Source organism: Danio aesculapii, chromosome 11, assembly GCF_903798145.1.
Source record: "Danio aesculapii chromosome 11, fDanAes4.1, whole genome shotgun sequence".
Taxonomy (NCBI): Eukaryota; Metazoa; Chordata; class Actinopteri; order Cypriniformes; family Danionidae; genus Danio; species Danio aesculapii.
In genome coordinates, this window is record NC_079445.1 from 25,331,358 (window position 1) to 25,359,355 (window position 27,998).

At 33.0% G+C, this 27,998-nt stretch overlaps 2 protein-coding genes across 5 annotated transcripts in view; both read left to right on the plus strand.

The window, feature by feature from the left end:
* ndrg3a (ndrg family member 3a) overlaps positions 1–16,261 on the plus strand; it is a 75,804-nt gene extending 59,543 nt beyond the window's left edge. For 3 of the 4 annotated variants that reach the window (XM_056467815.1, XM_056467816.1, XM_056467818.1), the window contains 11 exons: positions 97–157; positions 5,564–5,650; positions 7,001–7,057; positions 7,141–7,244; positions 7,332–7,397; positions 7,759–7,810; positions 7,946–7,993; positions 9,310–9,345; positions 9,471–9,522; positions 12,954–12,992; positions 15,381–16,261. In XM_056467815.1, coding sequence (XP_056323790.1) covers positions 97–157; positions 5,564–5,650; positions 7,001–7,057; positions 7,141–7,244; positions 7,332–7,397; positions 7,759–7,810; positions 7,946–7,993; positions 9,310–9,345; positions 9,471–9,522; positions 12,954–12,992; positions 15,381–15,526 — 748 coding nt within the window. In that variant the 3' untranslated portion in view covers positions 15,527–16,261. The remainder of the gene's footprint in view (positions 1–96; positions 158–5,563; positions 5,651–7,000; positions 7,058–7,140; positions 7,245–7,331; positions 7,398–7,758; positions 7,811–7,945; positions 7,994–9,309; positions 9,346–9,470; positions 9,523–12,953; positions 12,993–15,380) is intronic. The other variant, XM_056467817.1, reaches the window with a different exon arrangement.
* A 93-nt stretch (positions 16,262–16,354) lies between these two features.
* sla2a (Src like adaptor 2a) lies at positions 16,355–27,982 on the plus strand. Its single transcript, XM_056467819.1, has 8 exons — positions 16,355–16,806; positions 20,270–20,408; positions 20,552–20,657; positions 22,688–22,774; positions 23,561–23,664; positions 23,759–23,905; positions 27,208–27,337; positions 27,437–27,982. Exons 2-8 carry the CDS (start codon positions 20,330–20,332, stop codon positions 27,552–27,554), a joined length of 771 nt encoding a protein of 256 aa, XP_056323794.1. The 5' UTR covers positions 16,355–16,806; positions 20,270–20,329; the 3' UTR covers positions 27,555–27,982.
* The last annotated feature ends 16 nt before the right edge of the window (positions 27,983–27,998 follow it).

The window sequence follows — 27,998 nt, forward strand, 5'->3', positions numbered from 1 at the left end:
AGTTTAAGCCAATTACAGTATTTCACTGTAGGAAACGCAAAGATGAAAAACCGCCATCAGAAGTGACCCGGGATGTGTTTGTGTCCATTTTTGCAGGGTGAACAGTGTGATTGGAATTGGAGTGGGCGCAGGAGCGTACATCTTAACCCGCTTCGCTGTAAGTCCTTTTTTCAGTTTGATTCAATGAATGTTCCCACTTTAGGTGGTCTTAACTAATATGTACTTACACTGAAATTAATTGTTTGTTACAATGTAGTTACTGTGTAAATACATGCTTTTACATTGTACTTACGATTGATTCAATATCTGCATGTAATTACATCTTTATTTACACTGTTGACCATCCCTTACACCTTAACCCACCCTTAAACCTACACACAGCACCAAACCTGTCCCTAAAGGCTGATTTATACTTTCGTCTGGCGCCACGTCAGAGACCTCTGCTGACTGTGCGCTCACCTTGCGAAGCAGACAAGGCTTTTATACTTGATGCGTTCGCTGTTGAGATTTTTTAAAATGACAGGGGGCAGTCAAAATAAATCGACCGTAACATCACACAGAGAAACATAGAAGTAGAAGTTTCCGGAACTACGTCATATCATTAATATTATTAAAAAATTTAAACTAATTATTTTCATAAATTATTTTAATGATTATAAAGAATTTTATAACCATTCAAGACTTTTTTAAATCAAACTTTGATGCATCACTTGCTTTTGATCATATGTCGGACAGTTTTAGCTATTAAAGTTTTATTAAATTATTCAAATATTATTAACAACAGAACATGGGTTGCTCTATTAATATATTTTTTATTATGGCAAGAAGAATTAAAATTAAAAGCAGAACAATTTGTACAAATACTGACAGTTTTTTTTAGGTTTAGCCCACTCCACAATTCACACATTACTGTCTAGTTTGTGTCCTCTACATATATGCTGAAAGCAATAATTCCTGACCATTATAACGAATAAAGGCTAGAAAAGCAGAGCATTAGTTTACAGCAGGCAGCTAGCTCTCTGCAACTCTCACATGGTCACCCACTGATGGTAAGCAGGGCTGCGTCTGGTCAGTACCTGGATGGGAGACCACATGGTAAAGCTAGGTTGCTGCCAGAAGTGGTGTTAGTGAGACCAGCAGGGGGCACTCAACCTATGGTCTGTGTGAGTCCTAACGCCCCAGTATAGTGAAGGGGACTCTATACTGCTCAGTGAGTGTTGTCTTTTGGATGAGGCGTTAAACCGAAGTCCCGACTCTCTGTGGTTGTTAAAAATCCCAGGATGTCCTTCGAAAAAGAGCAGGGGTTTAACCCCGGCATTCTGGTTAAATTTGCCCACTGGCCTCGGCCCACCAAGGCCTCGTAATTGGCTTCATCACTCTGTCTACTCTCCACCAATTAGCTGGTGTGTGGTGTGCGGTCTGGTGCAGTATGGCTACCGTCGTGTCATCCAGGTGGATGCTATACACTAGGGGTGGATGAGGAGATTCCCCCTAATGTGTAGAGCGCTTTGAGTGTCTAGAAATGTAAGGAATTGTTATTATTATGGTAAACTAATAAGTTTAAAAATACTTTTCCAGTTATCAAAGAAAGTATTTGTTAATTTATTTTAGTTTTGTAGAAATTAAATTGTTTTAAATTCAAAATTATAATGCATACATCAGTGTAAAAGCTATGAATGGTATAAAAACATATTCTGTAATTGTGTATTAAAACCATCTGGGTCTCCACTTTTGCCATGGCCTCTCATTTTGGCTTTAAAGAAATTATGTCTCAAGTTTTTCTAAACCTTTTAACAAAAACTTGCAATTTCTAGCCAAGAATTATTGGCCATCTTGTTATCCCTATGATCATGCATGGACGGATCATAAAGATATCTGTATAAGCATACCATAATCTCTTTAAAGTGATTCATATTCAACTCAAACGAGACACGGCCCAGCAAAAACTGTTCGCTCGAGTCTCAAAAGATTTTGCGTGCTCTGCCAGCCGAAAGCATGTTGCACACATCCAAAGTGAATCTCCGCAAACACAGCGATATTGTCACATTCGTCGCGCGCACTCAAGTGAACTATAGTGTAAATCTAGTCTTAACCCTACCCGTATTCTACCTCAAGTTTTCTGCAATACATTATGAACACAGTAAGTAGATTGTGTTCATTTTTGACGCAAGTACATAGTAGTTAAGGCCATCTTATATAAAGTGGGAGCAAATGAATAGTTGAGTTATGACATAATTGTGTCATCATGTGTTTGCCATACACTTTTTCCAAACCTGTTTGAGTTTCTTTCTTCTGTTGAACAAAAAAGCTATGAATGGTGTAAAAACATATTCTGTAATTGTGTTTTAAAACCATCTGGGTCTCCACTTTTGCCACAGCCTCTCTTTTTGGCTTTAACAAACTTATCCCTCAAGCCCTCAAGTTTTTCTAAACTTTTTTTTTACAAAAACTTGCAATTACTAGCCAAGAATTATTGGCTATCTGGTTATCCCTATGATCACGCATGGATGGATCATAAAGATATCTGTATAGACGTACTAAAATCTCTATAAAGTGATTCATATTCAACTCAAATGAAATGCAGCACCGCGCAAACTATTCAGTCGAGTCTCAGATTTTGTGCTCTCCACCAGCCAAAAGCATGTCGCGCGCACCCAAAGTGAACCTCTGCGAACACCGCGATGACATCACATTCGCCGCACACGCTTTTTTAAATCAGCCTTAACCCTACCCGTATTCTACCTCAAGTGCTCAGCAATACGTTATGAACACAGTAAGTAGATTATGTTTACTTTCAGACTCAAGTACATACTAGTGAAGGCCACCTAATATAGACCATTTCAATCTGGTGATGTCATTGGCTCATGAACATTTCCTGCTTGTTATCTATAACTATTTCATGACTGTAACAAGAGGCAATTCAATAATAATGTTAAAACAGCTATCATAACATTATTTATTAATATGTGGCCCTTTTTGGATTCTCGAAAGCTATACAAATTAAAAACTTAAAACAGGAAATACATTGGAACCATTGTTATTGTTTACATTCCTCAAAATGGTCTATAAAGTGGGAGCAAATGAATAGTCGAGTTAGGACTTAATTGTATCATCATGTTTTCACCATACACTTGTTCCAAACCTGTTTGAGTTTCTTTCTTCTGTTGAACAAAAAAGACATTATTTTAAAGAATGTGGGAAACCAGTAGCCATTGACGTCCACGGTATTCTTTCCCCACTATGGGTGTCAAATGACTACTTCTAAATATACTATTACTTTTTTATACAACATTTTGTGTTCAGTTGATAAAAGAAACTCGAACATAAAAGTTTGGAACCACTGGAGTGCGAGTAAAAGATTGAATTTTGTTTTGGTGAACGATTCCTTTAACCTTAGGTCTCTGTTTCTAGCTCGTTCTTTCTCTTTCTTTATTATGAAACTGAATCCCCCACATTAGCATTCAGTGTGTGCGCAGAAAACTGAATTCTCTCTCAAACCCACTGGCATAACCTTAGCAACATGTTGGCGTCTCTCTGCTGTAAACAAGGGGCAGGGAAGCCAACAGTTTAACCGTTTGACGTTAGCTGTTTTTCCCCAAAGAAACAAAAACAACTGCTGACTTACTGGTGTTGATTATTAGCAAAGCTACAGAGATGTTTAAAACTCTGTGAAGTTACTGTAAAGAATTCACATATGCTATATACTGTAACCGGATCATTTTCAATGTTTTACTTTGACTGACCTATTACCAATATCTTTAAATAACAATAATTTTTGGAAGGAAATTGTTTATTCATCCATCCATATGTAATGTTTGACAAATAATATTTATTATAAAATAACAGGTTAAATTACAGAATATACATCTATAACTACCTGATAGCTATATTTGCTATATTCATATCTTTTAACTGGAATTAATTTTTCTACATTTAGTTTTTTATTTTAAGAAATTGTTATGTGTTTTTTTTATTAGGTTTTTTCTTCTTGTATTTCTATTTAACAAAAAGTTTTTTAGTTTTAGTAAATCATAATTTTTATTTCAATTATTTAAATGATGTATTTTATTTTTTTCTGTATTATTTTATCACTGCTTGTTTTATTTTATTTTATTTCTGTTCTGTTTTTACCACATTTTATAAGTAAAACAAAACAAAACAAAGTAAGCAAAATATAAAAGGCCTTAAAGGGTGGTGCACATTTGTAGTGTGTCCATGCCCTTTATCAAGCAGCAGTATCACATATCTTCATCATATATTCCCCACCTGGTCTTTTAGAGCTGAGTCAAAATCGTGCTGCAAAACTGCATTATCCCCAGAGACTGTGACTGCAGGACTTTTATTATACTGCAGCCTCAAGCTTTTCAAGCCATTGATCAAGGTCTAAACATCTCTGACGCACCAACAGGCCAAATATATTCAGCATTTATTTTATGCAAGACATCTATTAATATATCTCTGCTCTCTTTCACTCTTTTGTGTGTGCCCTGTATCATTTCTACTACTTTATCTGTGTGCATAGACTGACATACAAAGTAAATTAAAATGGATAAAATGTATATATTGTTATTTGTACATGCGGCAGTGGTTGGTAAAGACAATACAAGATCTAATTAAATTAATAAATAAATAAATACAACAATTTTGTGTATAGAAAAAAACACAAGTAAAATAAAATAATAAAAAAGTGTTGAAAACCAAACCAAAATAACATGAAATAAAATAATAAAAACAAGAATTGTTTTGTAGCAGAAGAGTGGAATAACAACATGGGAGAAATTAAAATAAAAAGTAGTAATTTAGTAAAATTTTAAGTAAATGAATACTAAACAATAGATAAAATGACAAAATAACATAAATAATATATATATTCAATAATTATTTTGTATCAGCAGTTGTAATAACAATTAAGGAATGGCACAGAAATAAAATTTAACTAATTAAATAAATAAATAAATAAAATAAATAACAAATGCAGGAATTCCTTTGTACAAACAGTGTTAAAACAATTCTAAAACAATATATATATATATATATATATATATATATATATATATATATATATATATATATATATATATATATATATATATATATATATATATATATATATATATATATATATATATATATATATATATATATATATACTATAACTACAGTATTGAATTACTGAATGATACTACAAAAGTTTATTTAAATAAATAACATAAACGTTAAACAATAATAAAATACAATTATAATTACAATTATAATGTAATATAAATATATAAATATAATACAATAAATTAAATATAATATAATACAAGTAAATGCAAACATAAACACAATTATTATTTTGTATCAGCAATAATAAAATGAAAGTTTGGCATAATAAAGTGGCAGTAATAAAGTAGCAGTCTGGCATACTGAAAAATGAATGACAGTGACGGTCGGGGCTGCTGAAGGGGATGCTTTGAGTTCAGCCGCTAAAAGCTTCTCTTATGATGTGTCTGCATGCATTTTTTAGACCCTCTCCACACGTTTCCTTTATTAAAGGCTCAATCCTGTGCTCTTTCTGCAGCTGATTCATCCGTCGCTGGTCGAGGGGCTTGTTTTGATCAATGTGGACCCCTGCGCTGAAGGCTGGATAGACTGGGCTGCTTCTAAGGTGAGCAAACACTTTGAACAAACAGATGGTGTCCGATCTCTGTTTTTGCTGTTTTACACATTCATTTCATTTGGATTTGGTTTTTTCTCTATCTGGGTGGACTAGCAATCTTAATAAAATGAAATATTAATAAAATATACATATATATAAAAAGTATTATTTTGTTGTTTTTGCAGTGCTAAAAAAAAACATTGCAAAACTAAAATTTAAATAAAATTCATATAATATAATATAATATAATATAATATAATATAATAAAATATAATATAATATAATATAATATAATATAATATAATATAATATAATATAATATAATATAATATAATAAAATATAATATAATATAATATAATATAATATAATATAATATAATATAATAAAAAATAATATAATATAATATAATATAATATAATATAATATAATAAAATAAAATATAATATAATATAATATAATATAATATAATATAATATAATATAATATAATATAATATAATATAATAAAAAATAATATAATATAATATAATATAATATAATATAATATAATATAATATAATAAAATAAAATATAATATAATATAATATAATATAATATAATATAATATAATATAATATAATATAATATAATATAATATTTTTTTGTACCAGTGCAAGTTTTTTTTGAATCTTTGGTACAAAATAAAATGCTAATAAACAATAATTATTTTGTATTTCATCAGTGGTAAAGACAATACAGCAATTAAATTAAATTAAATTAAATTAAACATAAAATTGAATTAAATTGAAATTTAAAATAGAATACAACAATTCTTTTGTTCTTGCAGTGTTAAAAAACTAGTTCAATTTAATTAATGTTTGGTGCCAGCAGTGAAATTTAATTTAATTTAATTTAATTTAATTTAATTTTATTTAATTTTATTTTATTTTATTTTATTTTATTTTATTTTATTTTTATTTTTTTATTTTATTGAAAATACAATTATTCTTTTGTTGTTGCAGTGGTAATAAATTAATTAAATTAAATAAATTTTCGGTGTCTGCAGTAAAATTAAATTAAATTAAATTAAATTAAATTAAATTAAATTACATTAAATTAAATTGAAAATTAAATCATTCTTTTGTTGTTGCAGTGGTAATAAACTAATTCAATTAAATTAATTTTCTGTATCTGCAATGAAAAAACACTGCAAAATCAAATCATCTCAAGCAAATATGTTATTTTAATGTACATGCAGTGGTAAATACAATTAAAAAAATATTTAAAGTAAAATAAAATAAAAGGTGAGCAAACAGGCAGGTGATATTTTCCATATACATATTATTATTATTGTTATTATTATTATTTTCTTTTCTCTAGCTGACTGGATGGACTAGCAATCTTGTGGACATTGTGATGGCACATCACTTCAGCACTGTGAGTAAATCTCTATCACGCCGCAACAATCAATCCCATGATGCTTTTTTAGAGCCAGCTTTTTTGTTATTGTGGTCATTCAGGACGAACTGACTGACAACCAGGAGCTGATTCAGACGTACCGCTTGCACATCGCACAGGACATCAACCAGGACAACCTGGCCCTCTTCTGTGGCTCATACAATGCGTAAGTTATGTCACATTAAATTAATCATGTTTATTTGTTATTACTTCTAAAAGTAGTCCTGTTAAATTGTGTGTTTGTTTTGAACAGGCGTCAAGACCTCGGAATCGAGAGGCCTATTACTGGTCTTAATGAGAACATAGTGAAGACGCTGACGTAAGTATTTATTTTGTTTATTGTTTTTCACAATTTTTACAATTTTATTTTATTTTATTTTATTTTATTTTATTTTATTTTATTTTATTTTATTTTATTTTATTTTATTTTATTTCTGTATTGTTTTTACCAGAGCTTATTTTATTTTATTTTATTTCTGTTTTATTTCTGTTTCTTATTTTATTTTATTATATTTTATTTTATTACCATTTAGTAAATTAATAAATCATTTAATTGTATTCTTTTCAATATTTATTTAATTATATAAAATAATTATTCATTAATAAATAATAGATTTAATTATGTTTATTTAGTCATTAGTTGATTTTTTTTTCACCACTGGCTGTTGATCTTTGTGCAGATGCCCTGCTCTTCTGGTGGTTGGAGACACTTCCCCTGCTGTGGAGGCTGTGGTAAGTTTGGAAGTGCAAGGTCATTTTGCTGCTGTTTTTGTTGTTGTTGTTGTTGTTGTTGTTGTTGTTGTTGTTGTTGTTGTTGTTGTTGAATCCTTGAATATTTTAAATCTCTGGAATAATTTTGCCTTACAGGTTGAATGCAACTCAAGGTTAAATCCGACAAAGACCACCTTGCTGAAGGTAAGACTGCACAAATGTTTTTGCATTACAAGCTTTCTAATCTGTTATGTTTAAATATTCAAATGAGGCTTTATTTAATTAAATATGCACTAATTTGCATATATTTCTAGCAAGAAAATCTGAACATTGGAAAATTGTTGTTTCATTTAATTTTTCCATATCAGAATTTAGAAAAAAAAATTCAGAAAAAGTTTTGTCAATCTGTTTTTGCAAACAAACCAAAATTATTTTTTCTGGGAAAAAGATTTTTGTAAAAAAGCCTCCAGAATACAGATGTGAATAAATCATGTGCAGTTTGGTGTATGTACGTGCAGCTGAAGTGGAGCTTTATGGCTCAGTGCTGGAGAAAAAAAACTCTTTGAGAAAACTGTTTGAGAAAACAAAATGTCTTTACAAATATGCATTTTAACTGAAGACACAAATTGATGAAGTGTGACAAATGAAACACTTAAAAGTGTGTTTTGCATGCTTATTTCCATTAGACTGAAATAATAAACACGGTAATGCTGCACTTGAAGGCAGTATTCATAAGACTGACATGAGGCACTGACATGACAACTTAATAATCATGACATGACATATGTTATAAATATGGAGCTTTTATGAATGCTTTTGACAACTGCCATTAAGTGTCATGAGCTCAACTTTACTCAGCACAAAGCACTACTTGACATAAATACATCGTAACCGTATGTATTTGTCATGATAACTTGACATTATCAAGGCAACATAACATGTCATAAACCTGCCATAAACATGATTGTCATGAGGCCATTATAATTATAATAAATGCTTTTCTGATCACTTTTTTCAGTGAATTTGCCACCAAAATTGTTTAGTAAAAGTGTCAATACACAGACAAATATCTTTTAAAAATGTCTTTAAGGTATAATTTGCACCACTGAAATTATTAAACATATTATAAAAAAATATTAGTGATACTGTTATAAAATGAATGACACAATTATATTGACCTTGTGATATTTATGTTTATGACAGTTTTATGACAAGTTATATTGTCTGTTGTTGATGACAAAGACATCTCAAACAATGTCACCTTTGCATTTAAAATCACATAACTGTTCTAATGACACTTATTGACAAGTGCATGTGTGAAACCTCCTTCACATTCAAGACATGTCATATTATGCTTATGAATGTTTCTTATGAACACCCCTTCAAGTAACGTGTTACCAAAAAGCTTCATTGTTTGGCCAGCAGTGTTATATCTGATCTGTTCTTCACAGTGATATTTGTATCTCAGTACCTTATTTTACTCATCCCTCTCTCTCTCTCTCTGTGTGTGTGTGTGTCAGATGGCTGATTGTGGAGGTCTGCCTCAGGTTGTTCAGGTTAGTATCATCTCCATTTTGCAACCTTGAAAACCACATTAACCACCTGCGCCCTGCTCTTATCTTCACCATTGTGTATGGCTGCCATAATTTGAATCTATGACCATCCTCTTTTCTCTCAACAGCCCGGAAAGCTGGCCGAAGCCTTCAAATACTTTGTACAAGGAATGGGCTACAGTGAGTATTTTTATTATCTGTTTACCTCAGCTCTTGACTTACCCTAACCTGTGAATCTGCCTTCAGATGTTTGTTTAATCTGCCGAGCAATCTGGGTCAACTTACTCCGTAAACACGCATCTGTTTACCCACGTTTCTCAGACGCTAGGCTATGCTAATTAGCAATTCAGCACAACACTATGACTAATGGCCATCTTTTATCAAGACAAATCCGGCTCGGGGAGACTGTTTTTATTTCTTCTTGTCTTTTTTTTTTTTTTACCACACACAGCTCAGCATCGCTTCCCACTCGCTCCATGTTGATTAGTTTTCCTTCCAAGCGGCAGACGTGCGCAAAATCACGATGTTCTCTGAATGAGGCCTCCTCACATATTTGTTGACAGGTTTTGGCGCTCGGTGTGCTGCCAGCGCTCAGTGTGAAAAGATGTCACCCTTTCTCTGACCTCGTACCTCCTCCTCCTCCTCCAGAGAGACTTGCTGTTTCATTTCTGTGCAGTGTTAGAGTTCTTGTTGCAATCTCACAGGAATTTACATCACGTCTGGAGGCAAACCAGGTTTTTAAGGCATGACGCTGAAGGCAAAAAACATAGTTTTGTATCTGACAATTGGGCTTTACATAAAGATTTCCAGCCTAAAAGGAGAAAAAATTTGTGTGTCACTCTTACAAAATTATTTTTAGAAATTGGCTTTTTTTCTAACATCCTTTTTTCCTCAGAGTCATAAATCTCCACTTCAACACCACTTACATAAGCCAAACTTTACATTTTAATCCATATGTATATTCCTAGGCTATTAAAGAGAGATTTGAACATTATAATATGCAAAAATTGTGAAAATAATTATTCTCCTTTTGTAAAAATATTTCACTCTAATATGTAAAAAAAAAATGGGAATCGGAGTTAATCCACTGTTCAGATTTTTGTGCTAGAATTATATGCAAATTAGTGCATATTTAAATAGTGCCTCATTTATATATTTCAATATCATTTAGATTTTTTTTTATACAATGAAACTGCAATTCTTAATATCATCAATCACTGTGAAAAATATTAGTTATTTTTTTTTACCCTGTTCACCTGCAGTGTCTTGCCATATGAGGGTAAGACTTTGTAACTTTCATCCCAGACTTTTCAATTAAGCCGTCAAAGGCTCTGGAGAGTTTTTAACTGGGTCACATCAGGAGGAGTCTAATTTTGGTCATTCTTATCTTGAGATTGTGCTATCAAAACAAACTGTGATATTCCAAACTAGTTCAAAAAGATTATAATGAAAAAAGGTCAGAACTGTGCAATATAAAATCATAATTCATTATTTTATTTCTGTATGTTTTTCAGCACTACTGGTACAGAATAACCTGTATAATATGTATAGTTCTTTTATTTCCCTTACTAATTTTTAACCACAGCAGTTACAAAAAGTCAAAATTTTAAGAAAAATGCACCATTAGGAGAATAAGACCTAACAATAATTAGATATAATAATAATAATAATATTAATAATAATAACTAATTTGTATTAACTGATTTCTTTTATCTTTGCCATAATATTTTACTAGATATTTTTTAAGATACTAGTATTCAGCTTAAAATGCAATTTAAAGGCCTAACTAGATTAATAGGGTTATTTAGGCAAGTTGGGGTCAATAAAAAAAATGCCTAAGGGGGCTAATAAAATTGACCTTAAAATGGTTTTAAAACTGCTTTAATTCTAGCCAAAGTGAAACAAATAAGATTTTCATCAGAAGAAAAAATATTAAAGGAATACTTTGAAAATTTTCACAAGAGGGCTAATCAGTTTGACTTAAACTGTATATATATATATACATACAGTGTTGTAAAGAGTACTGAAAAAACATACTTAAGATAAAGTACCATTACTTGCCTAAAATGTAGTGCAAGTAGAGTAAAAGTATCTGTTGTAAATACTACTCAAACTATGGGTAAAATGTAGCCCTTTCAAAAGTACTCAAGAGTAATGAGTATTACGCTGTAAAAAGCTGATGAATTTACATGTAATTTGTGGAGGTGTGTAAGCATAAAATTCTGTAGTGCATTTAGTTATTGCTAGGCCCACACGGAATCTGCGCGCCTCAGATTTCCGCAGATTTTTAGTCCTTCATTGATTCTGTTTATTTACATGTGTAAATGTGTGTAAATTTAGGTTTATTCCGTTTTTAAATTAATTTCAGTATTATTATTGACTTACATGAAAATATTCATATGATTTATTTACAATATAGTGTGTAAAGTAATATTTTCTGTCTTTTAGTAGCGATAATATATGAGACTTGCTTTTTTTGCCAAATAAAATGGATCTAATTGCATTTGAATTATAAACATTAAATAAAAGTTAAAAAGGTATTACTTTTTATTTCATATATTAAGGTTTTAGTTATGATACTCCCAAAATCATTCTGCATAAATCCACAGATTTTTAACAAAATTCAGATCAGAAATAGCAAAAGATGTCCGCAGATTCCTTCTGGCCCTAGTTATTGCTCAGCAGGCACACAACGTCATAAGACGTTAATATTAGGTTAGATTTAGGTTGTGACGTCAGGTGACCAAAATTCAACATCTAGCCAGCGTCCAAGGACAACGTTATTTTGAAGTCAAATAACGATGTCAAAACACATTGATATTTGGTTGATTTTAGGTTGTGTTAGAAAGTGGCCAAAATCAAACGTTGAGCTAACATCCTAAACCAACGTCATATTAACGTCAAATACTGACATTTATTCGTCAGGTATGGCAACCAAAAATGTGGTTGATTTTAGGTTGGACGTTAAATATTGACGTCAGCCTGACGTTGGGTTCTGACGTCAACCTGATTTTTCGTTATGATGCACTTTACCTTCTATGTGCGATTCGATTGGCCAGGAATCACAGGACTGATTTTTCTAGTCTAAAGTAGTGACTGCAGGTTGAAGGAAAGTAGTGGAGTAAAAGTACCAATACTGCACTAAAAATGTACTCAAGAGAAAGTAAAAGTACATATTTTTAAAACTACTTAGTAAAGTACAATCTCTGAGAAAAACTACTTAATTACAGTAGTTTGATTATTTATAATTTGTTACTTCACACCACTGTGTGTGTGTATATATATATATTCCATAGTGGAAACAGGCTTTCATATAAACGTAAGGATTTCTAAAGTTATGTTTTGGCTTCTTAATGCCCTCTGTGGGTGAAGAGCTCAAAATGCAGCTCGAGGCTCAGCTGCTTAAAATGTCACTGCAGAAAGAAAGCTTTTATGATTGAAGAGCCTGCAGAGGCCATTAAAACACCTGCAGGATTTACAGAGGAAATTCAGTTTTAAAATAAAACTGTCGCTGACTGTAATTGGAGCCTTAACAGAACTATGTTGAAAATGTAACTCTATTGATGTCTTATTGTTCTGTCTGTTTGTTTCCCGTCAACGTTTGCCAACAGTCCCTCATGTTTTGCTCAGTCATCTGAGCTGTGAATCAGGTATCTGGATGTGAACCAGGAGTTATTGTGAATGCTCTATATATGCATGCTTCTCTTCTGTGTTCATGTTTACAGTATTCGCATGGTGATATTTGACTTTTTTGTATGTGTGTGGTCGACCGATGTTTTTTTTTATGGCTGATGGAAAGTGTGGCCAATATACAGTACAATTATATTCTATCATAAATATTGCATCATAAATTCAAATAAAACATCACTCAATTTGGTTCAATGACATAAGATTAAAACACTAAATACATTTTTCAACAACACCACTGTTACAGATGCCATACATTTGATATATATTTTTCAGCCTTGTCAACATATCGGTCTGTCACAACAATTACTAAAGTTTTTCCAGCAGACCTTTATTAAGCTGTCTAGACCTGCATTAATTATTATGGTTTTCATTTTAATAGAATAAATGAAAAACAAAACGTTCATCTATTTATTTTTTTGTTATTCTAATATTTATATTAGTGTTTTTTATATATATATTTTATTGTAGATATTTATTTATTTTTTTCATTTGTTTTACTATTATTTTTAATGTATTCTTCATTGTATAATTTGTTTGTTTATTTCTATGTCCTTTTATTATTGTTTGTATTTTTGATACATATGTTTTGTAGAAATGCCGCTGTGTGGCTTTTTTCTAAAGGAAAAAAATAACACTAAGACTTTAAGGTAACGCTTTAAAATAATAGTCCATTAGTTAATGTTAGTTAATGTATTTACTAACATGAACAATACATCTGTTATATCTTTGTTAATGCTAGTTTACATTATTTAAGTTAAATAATATAGTTCATGTTAACTTATGGTGCATTAACAAACATTAGTAAATGTAAATTGTAAAAAAATTTGTAAAAACACATTAGTAAATGTTGAACTATAGATAATTAATGCTTTATAAGATTATTCATATGTAATGTTAGTAAATACAATAACTAATGGAGCATTATTCTAAAGTGTTGCTAATACAAATTATGTATTTATTTACTTTATTTTGATTTTAGATTTTATTTGTTGCAGTCTATGTTTTAAAGCAGTGGTTCCCAAAGTGGGGGTCGCGAGACAATGAAGGGGATTTCCAAAAATCTAATTAATTTTATTAAACCAATAGAATTAGAGCTGGGCAATTTGGCATTACATCAAAATCTCAATTAATTGAACATTTTAACTTAATTATGATTAATAAATAATTATTTTCTTTAATTATTTTATGTTTTTGCACTTTTGGAAACAAAATTAATTATTTTCAGTGTTTTCAAAAGCAGAAAATATCATTTTCAATGTAAATTATTTTATTTTAATAGAAAATACGCCGTCTCAAAGCATATCTGTGGCAGCTTCCAATCATTGTCAATGTATTGCAAACATACAATGTGTAGTAACGTTTTTCGAGAGGTGCTCGGGTATGCGACCATACCCGTGTGTTTGACGCAGAAGTATTAATCAGCCTTAACAGAGCAGGGTCACGTGACTCCACACACGGTAGGGAAAGTAATTGAAAAAATTGACCTGGAAAATTTTGATCGATTATAGGTTCTGAATGTCGATTTCAATTACTTTGATTAATCGCACAGCCCTAATTAGAATTACCATATTTTATCCATAACCTACTGAAGATAAAAATAGTAGTTTATAGTTACTATATACTGTATAGTTACTATAGCAGCTTATAGTTACTAGTTCTATTGTATTGCGACCCCTGGGGTGATCATATTATATTAAAGACACAGCAATAGCGTCAGATGCAGCAGATTGATTTTATGGCACCAGGTTAAACTTTCTGGCACATTTAGAGGACTCAAATACATTTTTAAAAAAATTAAACAAAGAATAAACATGGGCCTATTGGTGTGTGTGCGCCATTGTATACAAGGGTTCTGTATTTATAACCACTTCAGAGAATATTGGGGGTCGCGAGTCACTGGCATTGTAATTTTGGGAGGCTGAAAAGTTTGGGAACCCCTGTTCTAAAGTACTTATTTATTCATGCTGGTTTTTCTTTTTCATGTGTTCTTCATTCTACTTCTACTATTTTTTGTGTATATTTTTTATGTTAAAAAGATTTGAAAATTGTATATATATATTTTATATATATATTATTATTTTATTATCATGTAGGCACTATTTTGTAGTTTTTCAGACAGTTTTTACTTTGCCTTGTATGCTTCTGTGCTCAGCAAGTAATTTGCTTTCATCAGCAATGCTTTCATGTTCACATTTACACCAGTGTGTAGGCAGACGACACAAGACAAACCTGTGATCATCTGTTATTACATTCTCAGTTTGGTTTCCTCTTGCATGATGCTTGTTTTTTTATCCCCCTGAAGCTACCAAGAACAAAACTAATCCCAAAATCTCTTTTACAACCCACAGTACCAGCAGCCGGCATGACCCGTCTGTCCAGATCCCGCTCCTCATCCTCCAGCATCACCTCCACAGACGGATCCCGCAACCGCAACCTCAACAGCCCACTGGACGGGCCCAATTCTGGACCACAAACCATGGAGGTGTCCTGCTAAAGCTCAAATGTCCTCCTGCTACTGCTGTATGAATAGAAAGGCAGACATGTGTGATATACTGAAGGTATGCATAGTGAATATATATATAAAGATGTTACTACACGCTAGCCACATTTTCAGTCATAAAAACGGCTCAAATGAAAGATTAATATATAAATAACAGCGAGGGTCTTCCAACTGGTTTGAGATGCATTTGATTCACTTCGTTTTCGATTATTACAGTGAAACTCACTTAAAGGACAACACACGCATTAAAAAAATAGCTTTTACGTTTTACGCTGTGACCTGTGACCTTTCCTGTCTGCTTAACTTGCTTCACGATGTCATATTGTTTCATTTATTGTCATGTTTAATAACCGTCCTTCATGTTTTATTGTCAAAGTCACTCCCCTGATTATCTTACGAATGTAATTAATATTTAAGAGCTAACTTTTGTTGTATTTATATTAAGAACTCTTAACAGGATACTACTAAACACATCAGCTATTAGGAGATAAACACTCGGAGTTGTCTTTGTTTTTTTTAATTTGTACTTTTAATATTTTTAAATATGCAAAACGAACGTAGCATCTTTCTTTTGTACGTTTACCCCCTTACCATTTTTTAACATCCTTATTATTTTTAATCGGAGCATAAATCGATGTACACATGGAATGACAGCTCTTATGGACATGAAATAGTGTCACTGTCCACTGATTCTCAGTTAATAAATAAAGTTATATCATGGAAATATAACACTGTTGATGCATCTTGTCTTTTTAATAAGTGCTGCACGTTTGCTTTTAAAACGGAAGCTTCATTTTTGGGATCTCTTAAAAAACAGTTTATCAACGGCATAAGAGCCGAAAGATCATTGAGATTGAGAGGTTTCCGACCACAAATGTACTTTCTGTTGAGCAAACCCTTACTCTCGACGTTGTGGTTATACTATATTTATCCTGCTGTAATATTAAATGCTGCTAAGGAAATGATCAGCTGGAATTCATCTCACTACTTTTCCTTTGTGCATTTATATTGCTTTTAGGTAACTTTCACACACATGTGCAGTCTTTAAGTCATTCGTATGTAGTTCTGATTTAGTTTTGATTATTGATTGGTAGCGTCTGAAGTCTTTTGGCACAGGAAATCTCATTTGCATATTGCTTTGTTAACCACAATTCCTACTCGTGAAAACACGAGGTGCTTCACACGAGCAGCAGTGCATGAAGATCACATGAACACTCAGCTAGAGATGGGATCCCGGTAGTGGATTTTGTTTGAGAAGATTTTACCAGAACACAGTAAGTATTCTCATTTACTTTAGTCTGGTTAAACATTTCAGAGTTTATCATCTGACTCTTTGATTGTGTCTGTCTTCCATTGTATCTCCATCTGCATGTTTGTCATCCGTCAATCGTCTGACTTTCGGTTTATCTTTCTATATGACTTTGTGGATTGGCTGCCTTTTTGTCATCTGCCTATCGTCTACCAGACTGTCTGTCTATCTTTCTATGCAACTATTTGTATCGTCTGTGCAATCATGTGAAGAAGTTAGCACACCCTATTGAACCTAACGGTTTTTTGCATCAGGAAATCATTTTAAAAAAACAATATGGTCTTTGGCAGGGCTTAAAATTCATGAGATAAAACCTCAGATGAACAATGACCTCTCACACATTATTTATTGAACAAAAATAGCTAAGAAAGAAATCCATTGGTGACAAACATAAGATTCAGATGCCCGTGGGTCGGCTTTTAGCATTAATTAAAGTCAGCATTTTCTGTATGACTTTTATCAGTCTCTCAGATCATTCTGGAGGTGTTTTGGAGTTTTTCTGTCAGCATTTCTGTCACCATGACTATTGTTGAAACATCCATTTTTTCAGCTGTTCTGTTGTAGTCTGTTGTATTTACTGGTGTGTTTGGGATAATTTTCTTGTTACATGTCCCAATTTGGGCTAGGTTTTAGCTGTGGGAGTGTCATAGTGTTCACACGCCAGACTCCAGTCCAACAACCTACTAAAACTTCTGCTGATGATCAGTTCAGGCATTTGTTTAGCAGTGCCGGATTGTTTTTGTTATGATGTTCTTCAAATTTTAAGACCTGCATTAAATCTAATATCTTTTAAACTCCTGCTGTGACTTTAATAAGGAAAAAATTGACTTTAATAGGGTGTCTTAAAGTTTTCACATGACTGTATATCTGTCTGTCAATCGATGTATTGCTCTATTGCTCAGTTTAACACACAGGGCTTAAGCCAGGACTAGGCCTTGATTAAATCAGGCAATGAAAGGGATAGTTCACCCAAAAATGAAAATGTACTCACTGTTTACTCTCACTCAAATGGTTCCAAACCTTTAATAATTTCTTTATTCTTTTAAACACTAAAGAAGATATTTTGAAGAAAGCTGAAAATCTGTAACCATTGACTTCCATATTAGGTGGATGGGTATTCGTTGTGTTCAACAGAATAAAGAAACTCTGAAAGGTTTGAAACCACTTGAGGGAGAGTAAACACTGAGTAACCTGACATTTTTGCGTGAACTATCCCTTTTATTAACTACTATAATTTAGTCAAGGCCTAGCTTATGTTAAGCCCTGTTTGTGAAACTGACCCATAGATCGATACATTGATTGATAGACAGACAGAAATACAACTCCAAAACTCAAAGTTTAGAACAAGTATAGGAATTTTAAGTGATGGCAGAGATTAAATTAGGTAATGAAAGGGATAGTTCACCCAAACAATTTTATTTACTCACTCTTTACTCTCACTCAAATGGTTCCAAACCTTTAAGAGTTTCTGTTGAACACTAAAAATATAATTTTTGAAGAAAGCTTAAAACCTGTAACCATTGACTTCCATATTAGGTGGATGGGTATTCTTTGTGTTAAACAGAATAAAGAAACTCTTCAAGGTTTGAAACCACCTGAGGGAGAGTAAACACTGAGTAACCTGACATTTTTGGGTGAACTATTTCTTTCATTAACTACTGTAATTTAGTCAAAGCCTAGTCCTAGCTTAAGTTAACCCCTGTTTGTGAAACTGACCCATAGATCGATACATTGATTGATAGACAGACAGAAAGACAACACAAAAACTCAAAGTTTGGAACAAGTGAAGGAATTTTAAGTGATTTTTCAGTTTTGGGTGAAATATATATTTTAAGCAGCTTTTACTAAAATGACTTAGACATTAGTATCTTGAAACTATTCTATAGAACTGACATTTGTGTTTATGTGACAGCACATGCATGCAGTTTAGTTTACTACTTTACCAGTAGACTAGCTTTAAGCCTAGATTCTGAAAGTGGGGTATCTGTCATCCATGCATTCATTTAATTGTTAATTTTGGTAATGATTTTTGGAAGCATTTCGGATTTTGGCTTCCAATGATTGGCTAATAATATGAAATAAGGGTTTTTCTGCGATATGAATACTGATATTCACCAGAATAGCTCTATTTGTAAAGAAATCACATTTAGATTGATTAGGTTGATTTTGTAAGAATGTGAATCATGTATAAAATAATAAGCAAATAAAACAAGCTAAAATTATGACAATAGAGCAGGGGTGCGCAAACGTTTTTGTATATATGGACAAAAGCCAAATATCATTGAGAGCCATGGGCCAAAGGTAAATATACCAAACTATATTACATTAAAGTTGCCACGGGTAATTTCCTAAATTATTTAATAATATTTCAAAGTAAATACATTTCTTTAAATCGTATTAACTAATGCAGTATAACATTTAACATGATAACTTATTGCAATATTAACATAAACAATCACATTTATAACAGTGGGTTTCAATGATGAATACACTAGTCAAGCAGAATCTGCCTTTGCCTTAATTTGTCCTCTATCTGTCAGGTGACAGTATGCACATTCATACGAAATATGATTAATTTACACCATTTAATTGAAACATTTCATTGCAGTTAGCTTTTAACAATAAAACAAACAAACAAAAGGTTAAATTAGATTTTAAATGACAACCTCTAACCCAGTGTTTCCCAACCCTGTTCCTGAAGGCACACCAACAGTACACATTTTCAACCTCTCCCTAATCAAACACACCTGAATCAACTCATCAGAAGATTAGAAGAGACTCCAACACCTGAAGTTAATGGGTCAGATAAGGGAGACATTCAAAATATGTACTGTTGGTGTGCCTCCAGGAACAGGGTTGGGAAACACTGCTCTAACCCATGTCCATCATTCTTCCTCTTCTCAGATGGGATGGTGGGCCAAATCAAAGGTTACTGTGGGCCAACTTTGGCCCGCTGGTGCTAGTTTGGGCATCCCTGCAATAGAGCAACAAAAAAAGTAAAAAACAAACAAAAAAAACAACAGAGCTCTGTGGTTTTCCCTACAGTGACAGTCAAACAGTATTCAGGTACAGAAATTGAATAATGAAATGTAAAATAACACTTTATAGACAACATTATATATATAATTTAGTAAAATTATTATTCATTTAAGTTACAAATGTACCTAAATGCTTTGCACTCTCTTGAAATGCTTTTAAAACACATGTAAATGTTAATGTTTCACTCTGATATTGATATACTTTGCTGTGACTCCACGAATCTCATGTATGCTCAACTGTTGTGCTGATCAACTATAATCCCAACTCAACATTGCATATCCTGTGATGTGACTATTACCGACACACACATTGTGATATCGATGATCAAACGATATATTGTTCAGCCCTGATGTGAAATTGAACTGTTAAATGGAGTGCTGTTCCTTCAGTTGTGTTTTCAGGTTGTGGGGTCTTTGAATAAATCCATCAGACATGGTGATAAAATAAGCATGGGCTGTCTAATAAGCAGATTCTGGCGTCGATCTGATGTTCACAGACTGGAGGAAACTGTCTTGTTGCCTGATGGAGGTTTGAGAACGATTATACACTTGTAATCATACATTTAAATACAATAGCTCTACATAAATGATCATTCTTGTTTTAGATGACAAATGAATAACACATCGTTGCTTGTATATATTTATCCCTCACCTACATCTGGTTTAATTCAGCTTCAGGAAGTCACGTGCACACAGCGGTGGCCTTGTGCAACTTTCCACCCTTCAGGTCTGATGAACATGCCATATTTTTAGGAGACAAGCTGAACATTATATCAGAGTAAGAGTATGTTTTGACATATCCCGATATTCAATAATTCAATATATCGTGATAGCGAACATGGATAATATTAATATCGTGGGCACTTTAAAATATTGTGTATAGTTATTATTGATGAATATCCATATTGTTGTGTTTGCAGGCTTAATAGACCATTTATTTTCAAACCTGGACATTTTCATATTAGTCTGGTCTGCAACGTTGAAAATTCTCTCACTATTTATAGCCCTTTTGTTCGTTAACTCTGCACAATAAGATTCCTTTTGTTAATTAATTGAAATTAAGTCAATGCAAACTAAAAAAGTATTTGTAATAAACTTCAGTTGTATTTCTTAAATTAACTTTAACATAATGGTTTTTTCAAACTGTTGATTTTAATTCATTAACTGATATTTACTGATGAGACTTTACTGTAAACCTATTGTACTTTTAGCATCTTTTTGTTTTTAATCTAAACATGTATATACATTAAAGCAATACAATAAGTATTTTTTTCAGTATTATAACTGCTAAAATATTCTTTTTTGCAGCTTAGGTCAAGTATATTTGCATCTGGAAAGTATAGAGCTTCACTTTTTCCACATTTTTTAATGTTACAGCCTTATTCCAAAATGGATTAAATTCAATTATTTCCTCAAACTTCTACGCACAATACCCCATAATGACAGTCTAAATTGAGCTCAGGTACATTCTGTTTCTACTGATCATTCTTGAGATGTTTCAGCAGTTCACCTGTGGTAAATTCAGTTGATTGGACATGATTTGAAAAGGCAGACACCTGTCTTTATAAGGTGCCAGGGTTGACAGTGCATGTCAAAGCACAAGCCAAGCATGAAGACAAAGGAATTGTTTGTAGACCTCCGAGACAGGATTGTCTCGAGGCTGGGGAAGGTTGCAGAAAAATTTCTGCTGCTCTGAAAGTTCCAATGAGGACAGTGGCCTCCATCATCCATAAGTGGAAGATGTTTGGAACCACCAGGACTCTTCCTGGAGCTGGACGGCCATCTAAGGTGAGTGATCGGCGGAGAAGGGCCTTAGTCAGCGAGGTGATCAATAACCTGATGATCACTCTGTCTGAGCTCCAGCGTTCTTCTGTGGAGAGAGGGGAAACTTACAGAAGGACAACCATCTGTGCAGCAATCCACCAATCAGGCCTGTATGGTAGAGTGGCCAGAAGGAAGTCACTCCTCGCCTGGAATCTGCCAAAAGGTATCTGAAGAACTCTCAGACCATAAGAAACTAAATTCTCTGGTCTGATCAGAGTAAAATTGAACTGTTTTTCAGCAGCAGGAACTGGAAGACTAGTCAGGATAGAGGGAAAGATGAATGCAGCAATGTACAGAGACATCCTGAATGAAAAATGCTTCAGAGTGCTCTTGACCTCAGACTTGGGCGACGGTTCATCTTCCAGCAGGACAATAACCCAAAGCACACTGCCAAAATATCAATGAAGTGGCTTCACAACAACTCTGTGAATGTCCTTGAGTGGCCCAGCCAGAGCCCAGACCTAAATCCTATTCAACATCTCTGGAGAGATCTGAAAATGGCTGTACACCATCGCTTCCCATCAGACCTGATAGAGCTTGAGAGGTACTGCAAAGAGAAATGGGCAAGAATTCCCACAGACAGGTGGGCCATGCTTGTGGCATCATATTCAAAAAGACTTGAGGCTGTAATTGCCGCCAAAAGTGCATCAACAAAGTATTGAGCAAAGGCTGTGAATACTTATGTACCTGTGATTCTTCAGGATTTTTTATTTTTAATAAATTTACAACAATTTCCAAAAAATATTTTTTCCCATTGTCATTAGGTTGTATTGTGTGTAGAGTTTAGAGGAAATAAAGGAATTCAATCCATTTAGGAATAAAGCTGTAACATAAAAAAATTTTGGAAAAAGTGAAGCGCTATGACTACTTTTCGGATGCACTGTATAGTGATAAAAGCTTCAACAGTTCATTGCAACAATAACATTTTATACCAGTAGAAGACCAAGTAGATATTCAATTATAATGAGTTTGTTTCTGTTACAGAGATGATGACATGTTGAGGGTTTGTTCCACATCAACTGGCAATGAGTGTTTCATTCCTCACACCTATGTTTCCAAAGTCCATAACCAGTCAGTAATGTTCAGACTGTTTCTTTATTTATATATATATACATATATATATATATATATATATATATATATATATATATTCATTTGCAAATATACACTGTTTTTAGGGTTTTTTTCACATATGAAGATTTCAATACTTTTGTTTTACACTATTGTTTTACTCCTGTTTCTATTTCTTTTACTATTTTAGCAACTTTTCTATAAATCATGTTTTTTCAGCAATTGCACACTCTCTCTAAAAAATGCTTGGTAGTCGTAACTCAATGTCAGGTCAAACATGAACAAACCCAACCACTGGACTAAAAAGTGTCATTTAATTGAATTGAAAAAAGTAACTGTTGGGTTTGTCCATATTTGACCCATCGATAAGATTCAACAACCCAGCTTTTTTTTAGAGTGTGATACTTGGAAAATCACGCTGTTTATTTTTGCAAATAAAGATTACATATATATATATATATATATATATATATATATATATATATATATATATATATATATATATATATATATATATATATATATATAGCACAAAATTACACATGCTAAAACATTTTCTTAATGCTTGTGTTAGCATTATGATTGCTGTCTTTTTAATATTTCTTTTCTCTCTACTGTTGTTCTGTTATCAATATAAATGATGATAAGAGAAAATTATTGTTATGTGTATCATCAAATCAGTCATTTAGTAAATTTAATCATATCCTAATATATGATCAATGTCGACTGAGAGCTTTAGAAAATGGTGTGACTGTGTCTATTATTGTCTTATGTGTTTGGATAAAGGTGGTTTTTTGAAGGGATATCCAGGAGAAATGCAGAGCAACTTCTAATGCTGCCTCAAAACTACTCTGGATGTTTTCTAATTCGTGAAAGCCAGTCATTCCCTGGTTAGTCAGTGCTCCAAAGCAATTTATTGACCATGTTTTTTCATTTTAAAACTGGATTTCATATCTTTAAAACATGTATTTGCATTGGTTGTAGGTTTGTATTCACTGTCAGTGCGACAACACAGTGGACAAATGAACAATGTACTGCACTACAAAATCTATCAGCTCCACAACGGCTGGTTCTATATCCATTCAAACCACCCCTTCTCCACTCTCTCCCAGCTGGTGGACTATTACTCACGTGAGCACTAAGTAGCAAAATCTTATCCAGCTATAAATAATATGTTCTAAGAACTTGCTATTGCAATCAACATTCAAAACATTTTAATATAAATACATCCTTTTTGCTTAGATAAACATTAAATGAGCTACTATAATGAAAAGCTTTTGCTGTTTGCACTGGTGGCCATTAAGTGAACTGCAGTCAGCAATTATTTTTATTAGCCAAGCAGTAGAAATATTGAAATTAACCAATTGCATTTTGGGAGTGTGTGTCTTTTTCAAAGCACATACAGAGACTTTAACATCGCAATCAGGGTATATTTTTACTTAACAGTGCTGTTTTACATGCACATTACAGTATGTACTTACTGTATTGTCATTGCTTAAACTGGGTTACAACTACTATTCCTAAAACTACACCTGAACCTAACCTTAACCCAGTACTTTTTTGAGGTATACATACACAGTAAGTACATACCGTAAATAGAGTGCTACTAAAGTCTGGAATATTTTATAGACAACCTAGGACAGTGTTTCTTGAGGACGACCAACATTGCATACATTGGATGACTCTTTTCTTTGTTACACCCATTACAGGTCTTTCAGTCTCTGCTAATGAGCTGATGATCTGAATCAGGTGTGCTTGGTCAATGACTATAGAATGCACAAGACACAAATACACATGTCACTTGTATGTTTTCGAATGGGAAAAAGTGTAATGGTTAATATGGCGAATAAAGCCCTGCCAATCATCGATTGCTATAGACTGACGTGTCTTCAGGGGGAAAAGCTTGTACCAGACGTGTGCTTTTACGACAGTTTGGTGGTCAACAAACGCACTGGAACCTCAGTGAATACTTGCTTCACAGACATGAGAAATATATCCACATAAAGCTTGAAATATGTGCTTTTAAATGAAGCAAGTGCACTTGAAAACAAAAGTTTTCTGATTTTGTAATCTGAATGAAATGAACATGAGGTACATTCCGTCCTCTCAAATCACATGACAGCAACTACTCAAATGCCCAAAAACTTGTAAACAAAGAGGAGATTTCTGGAGGAGATTTGACATCAGGACTAAATTGTGAATTACTTCAGAAGACCAGCCCAATCTGGGTTTGGAACAGCTTTGATCAGAGGATGATAATGAGTAACACGGCCATAAATGAGGTTGGTGTCGTGATCTCGTTCCTTTCCAGTGCACATGCTCATTAGCTTGGGCAACATGAAAAAATGCTGATTTTGTTTGATTTGGACGTTTAGAAACTAAACTTATGAGACAGCTGTTGTTTAATTTTATTGGTGATTCCAAATATGTAATGTAATCGTAAGCTTGTTAAAGCTTTTGGATATAATGTTACCCCATTCAAACAGAATACCCGAGCATACTGCCTGAGAGGCTTTTCAAAGATGGCCACCGAGTGAAATGACTTGCCTTAAAGGGACTTTGGCTTACTTGGTTAAGGAGAAATGGAAAATGTGTAGAGTTGGTGGTCCTCCAGGAAGGTGGTTGAGAAACTCTGACCTAGTATATCGGGGAAGGTGTCATGTGTTTTCTTTTTCTTTTTTTTTAACAACCTGTTCATACATTCCTAATGAAGAAACTGTTTATATATAACAATTATTACATAACGTTACTACTAAAAAAAAACATCTTAAACCAGCCTAGGCTGGTTGGCTGGTTTTAGCTGGTCAACCAAGCTGGTTTTAGAGGCCACTTCTAGGCATGTTTCCAGCCATTTCCTGCCGCGTCTTAGCTGGTCTGGCTGGGAGATGACCAGCTAAAACCAGCTTGACCAGCCTAGCCAGGCTGGGAGCCCAGCCAAAACCAGCTATGTCCAGCTTAAACCAGGCTGGTCAAGCTGTTTTTTTCAGAAGGGGCCCCTTTCAGAGAACATTCCTCTGTATTATTTTGCAAAAATAATGTTGATTACTTTTCTCTAAGTTCTCTGAAACACGTGATAAAAATGTTAGATGTCCATTTACATTTTAAAAGGCAAAACATGAATTATGTATAAATAATATTCCTGAAAATTCTGAATAAACTTAAAGAAAGAACCTGAAATTATAGTTCTATTTGTTGTAAACTGGGATTGATCAGGCTCATGATAAATATAATGATAAGATTTACTTAGTTTTAAAACTGATTTTAAAAATCATATTGTTGCTTTCTTTTTTACCAAAAAAAATTAAAAACAATAATATTTACTTTCAGTCAGAATCAATAAGTCATCAGTAATATGATGAATTGAAATGGACGCTAATATAGATACAGCTTTATACTTCTAAGGTCTTAAGGTCCTTCCATCTTCAAAAGACAGCCCATTTTGCATTAAATCTAACAAAATAAACATACACTGTAAAATAATGCTGGGATCCACACAATTTCTTCGTGTCATGCTAACACAGATTGGTAACAAGGTAACTGTCAGTATGTTTACATGGACAGCAATTATCTGATTTTAATATGATTAAGACAATACTCTGATTAAGAGTCTACCATGTAAACAGTAATGTTTGATTACCTTATTCTGATTGAAGTCATAATCTAACTAAACAGAAATCAGATTAAGACATGTGGAGAATGTCGATTTTAGTCGCATTATTGAAGTGCAGTACAGACATGTAAACACCGCAATCAAACTATTAGCGTTATGCAGGATTTTCGCCGCATTTTGCAACAGCATAGTCACTACACACAGCTGTTTGATACTATTCTCTGCACCTATCGAGTCAGTGAAGGACCACAGACACACACATTGTAAAATACGGAGAGTTTTTTTTCCTCCCATTTGGTGTGCGGTATCAAATTCTTTTAAAACAACACTCTTCCACCAGTCTTTAATTCGTACTCTAATCCAATACCTCAGTTTTATCACAGGGCATGCATGAAATGTTCTTGAATGATAGTGAAAGTGCCAAACTGCAGTTAAAGTCAACAAATTAAAAATGAAACACCTGAAATAACATGAAACTCCAGGGGAAATGTGGATAGCGTGGTGACGCAATGACGTTAATCAAGCTATGTGCTATAAGATGTAAAACAGGATCATGAAAAGAACATTTAAAAAGCAACTCATGGTGCACTTTACTCGTATTATTGTCTTATTCAGAATAAGGCAAATAAGTTGATTGCTGATGTCCAAGTAAACGTAGTTTTCTTTTTTACAATTTTAAGTTGATTGAACATCAAATAATTAAGTTGTCCCAAAAACACAAGAATTGTGTGGTTTTAGCTCATTTTAAATAAGCCATTTGAACATGCAGCAAAAATATTTATTTGAGTGTAGCATTTGAGATCAGAGTTTTTCCAATTGACAGGATCTTCTGTTGGTTCATACTGTCATCTGACTGAGCCTTGCAGACTTCATGACTCCATCCCAACTGCGGCTCACAGCCCGTCACCAGTAGCAGCGCAGAAGTCCAATTTCAACTGGAGAGATTTGTCCGCGTAAGTTTTATTTGGATCACAATTTCCATGTTTTCTAGTAGGATGCTTGAATTGGTTTCCTATTGTTACCTCAGAAGTAATTTTAGTGTTTCTCATCAGGTCGATGATTAAGAGGCAGTTAAAGGGAATGGATCAGGAGAGTCTGGTCAGCGAAGGACTACGAGAGACTATGAATACTTATTTTTATCTGGCAGAGGAGTCCAGCTTTGAGGACTAGCCTAAAACAGACCTATGAGACACTGATTAAGTTAAGAAGGGTTTTTTTGTGTATGCTTTAGACCACAATACTTTGTTTAATACTTCAGTATTGTGCGCCTGAAGTGGAATTAATTATTTTGTTAATTGTGCCATTTTGGTTGTTTAATGCTTTTTTGTAAAAAGTGAAAATTGTTTTTTATCATGTTTTTTTGATTGCTATAATGGACGGGGATGCATTACCTTAGAAAACTACAGATAAACTGGTCAATAGTGCAGAAGATTACTCATAAAAGAAATCAATCATAAAAGAGCATAAAGTATTTGATATAATGCAAATGAAATTGATGATTTCAATGCGCAATTGTGTGGAAAATGAGAGTAAATGCAAAAAATAAAAATGCTTTTTGATTTTATGTTTAATTTCATGTGCTTAAAATGTTTTTTTTAACAACAACAAGTAAAA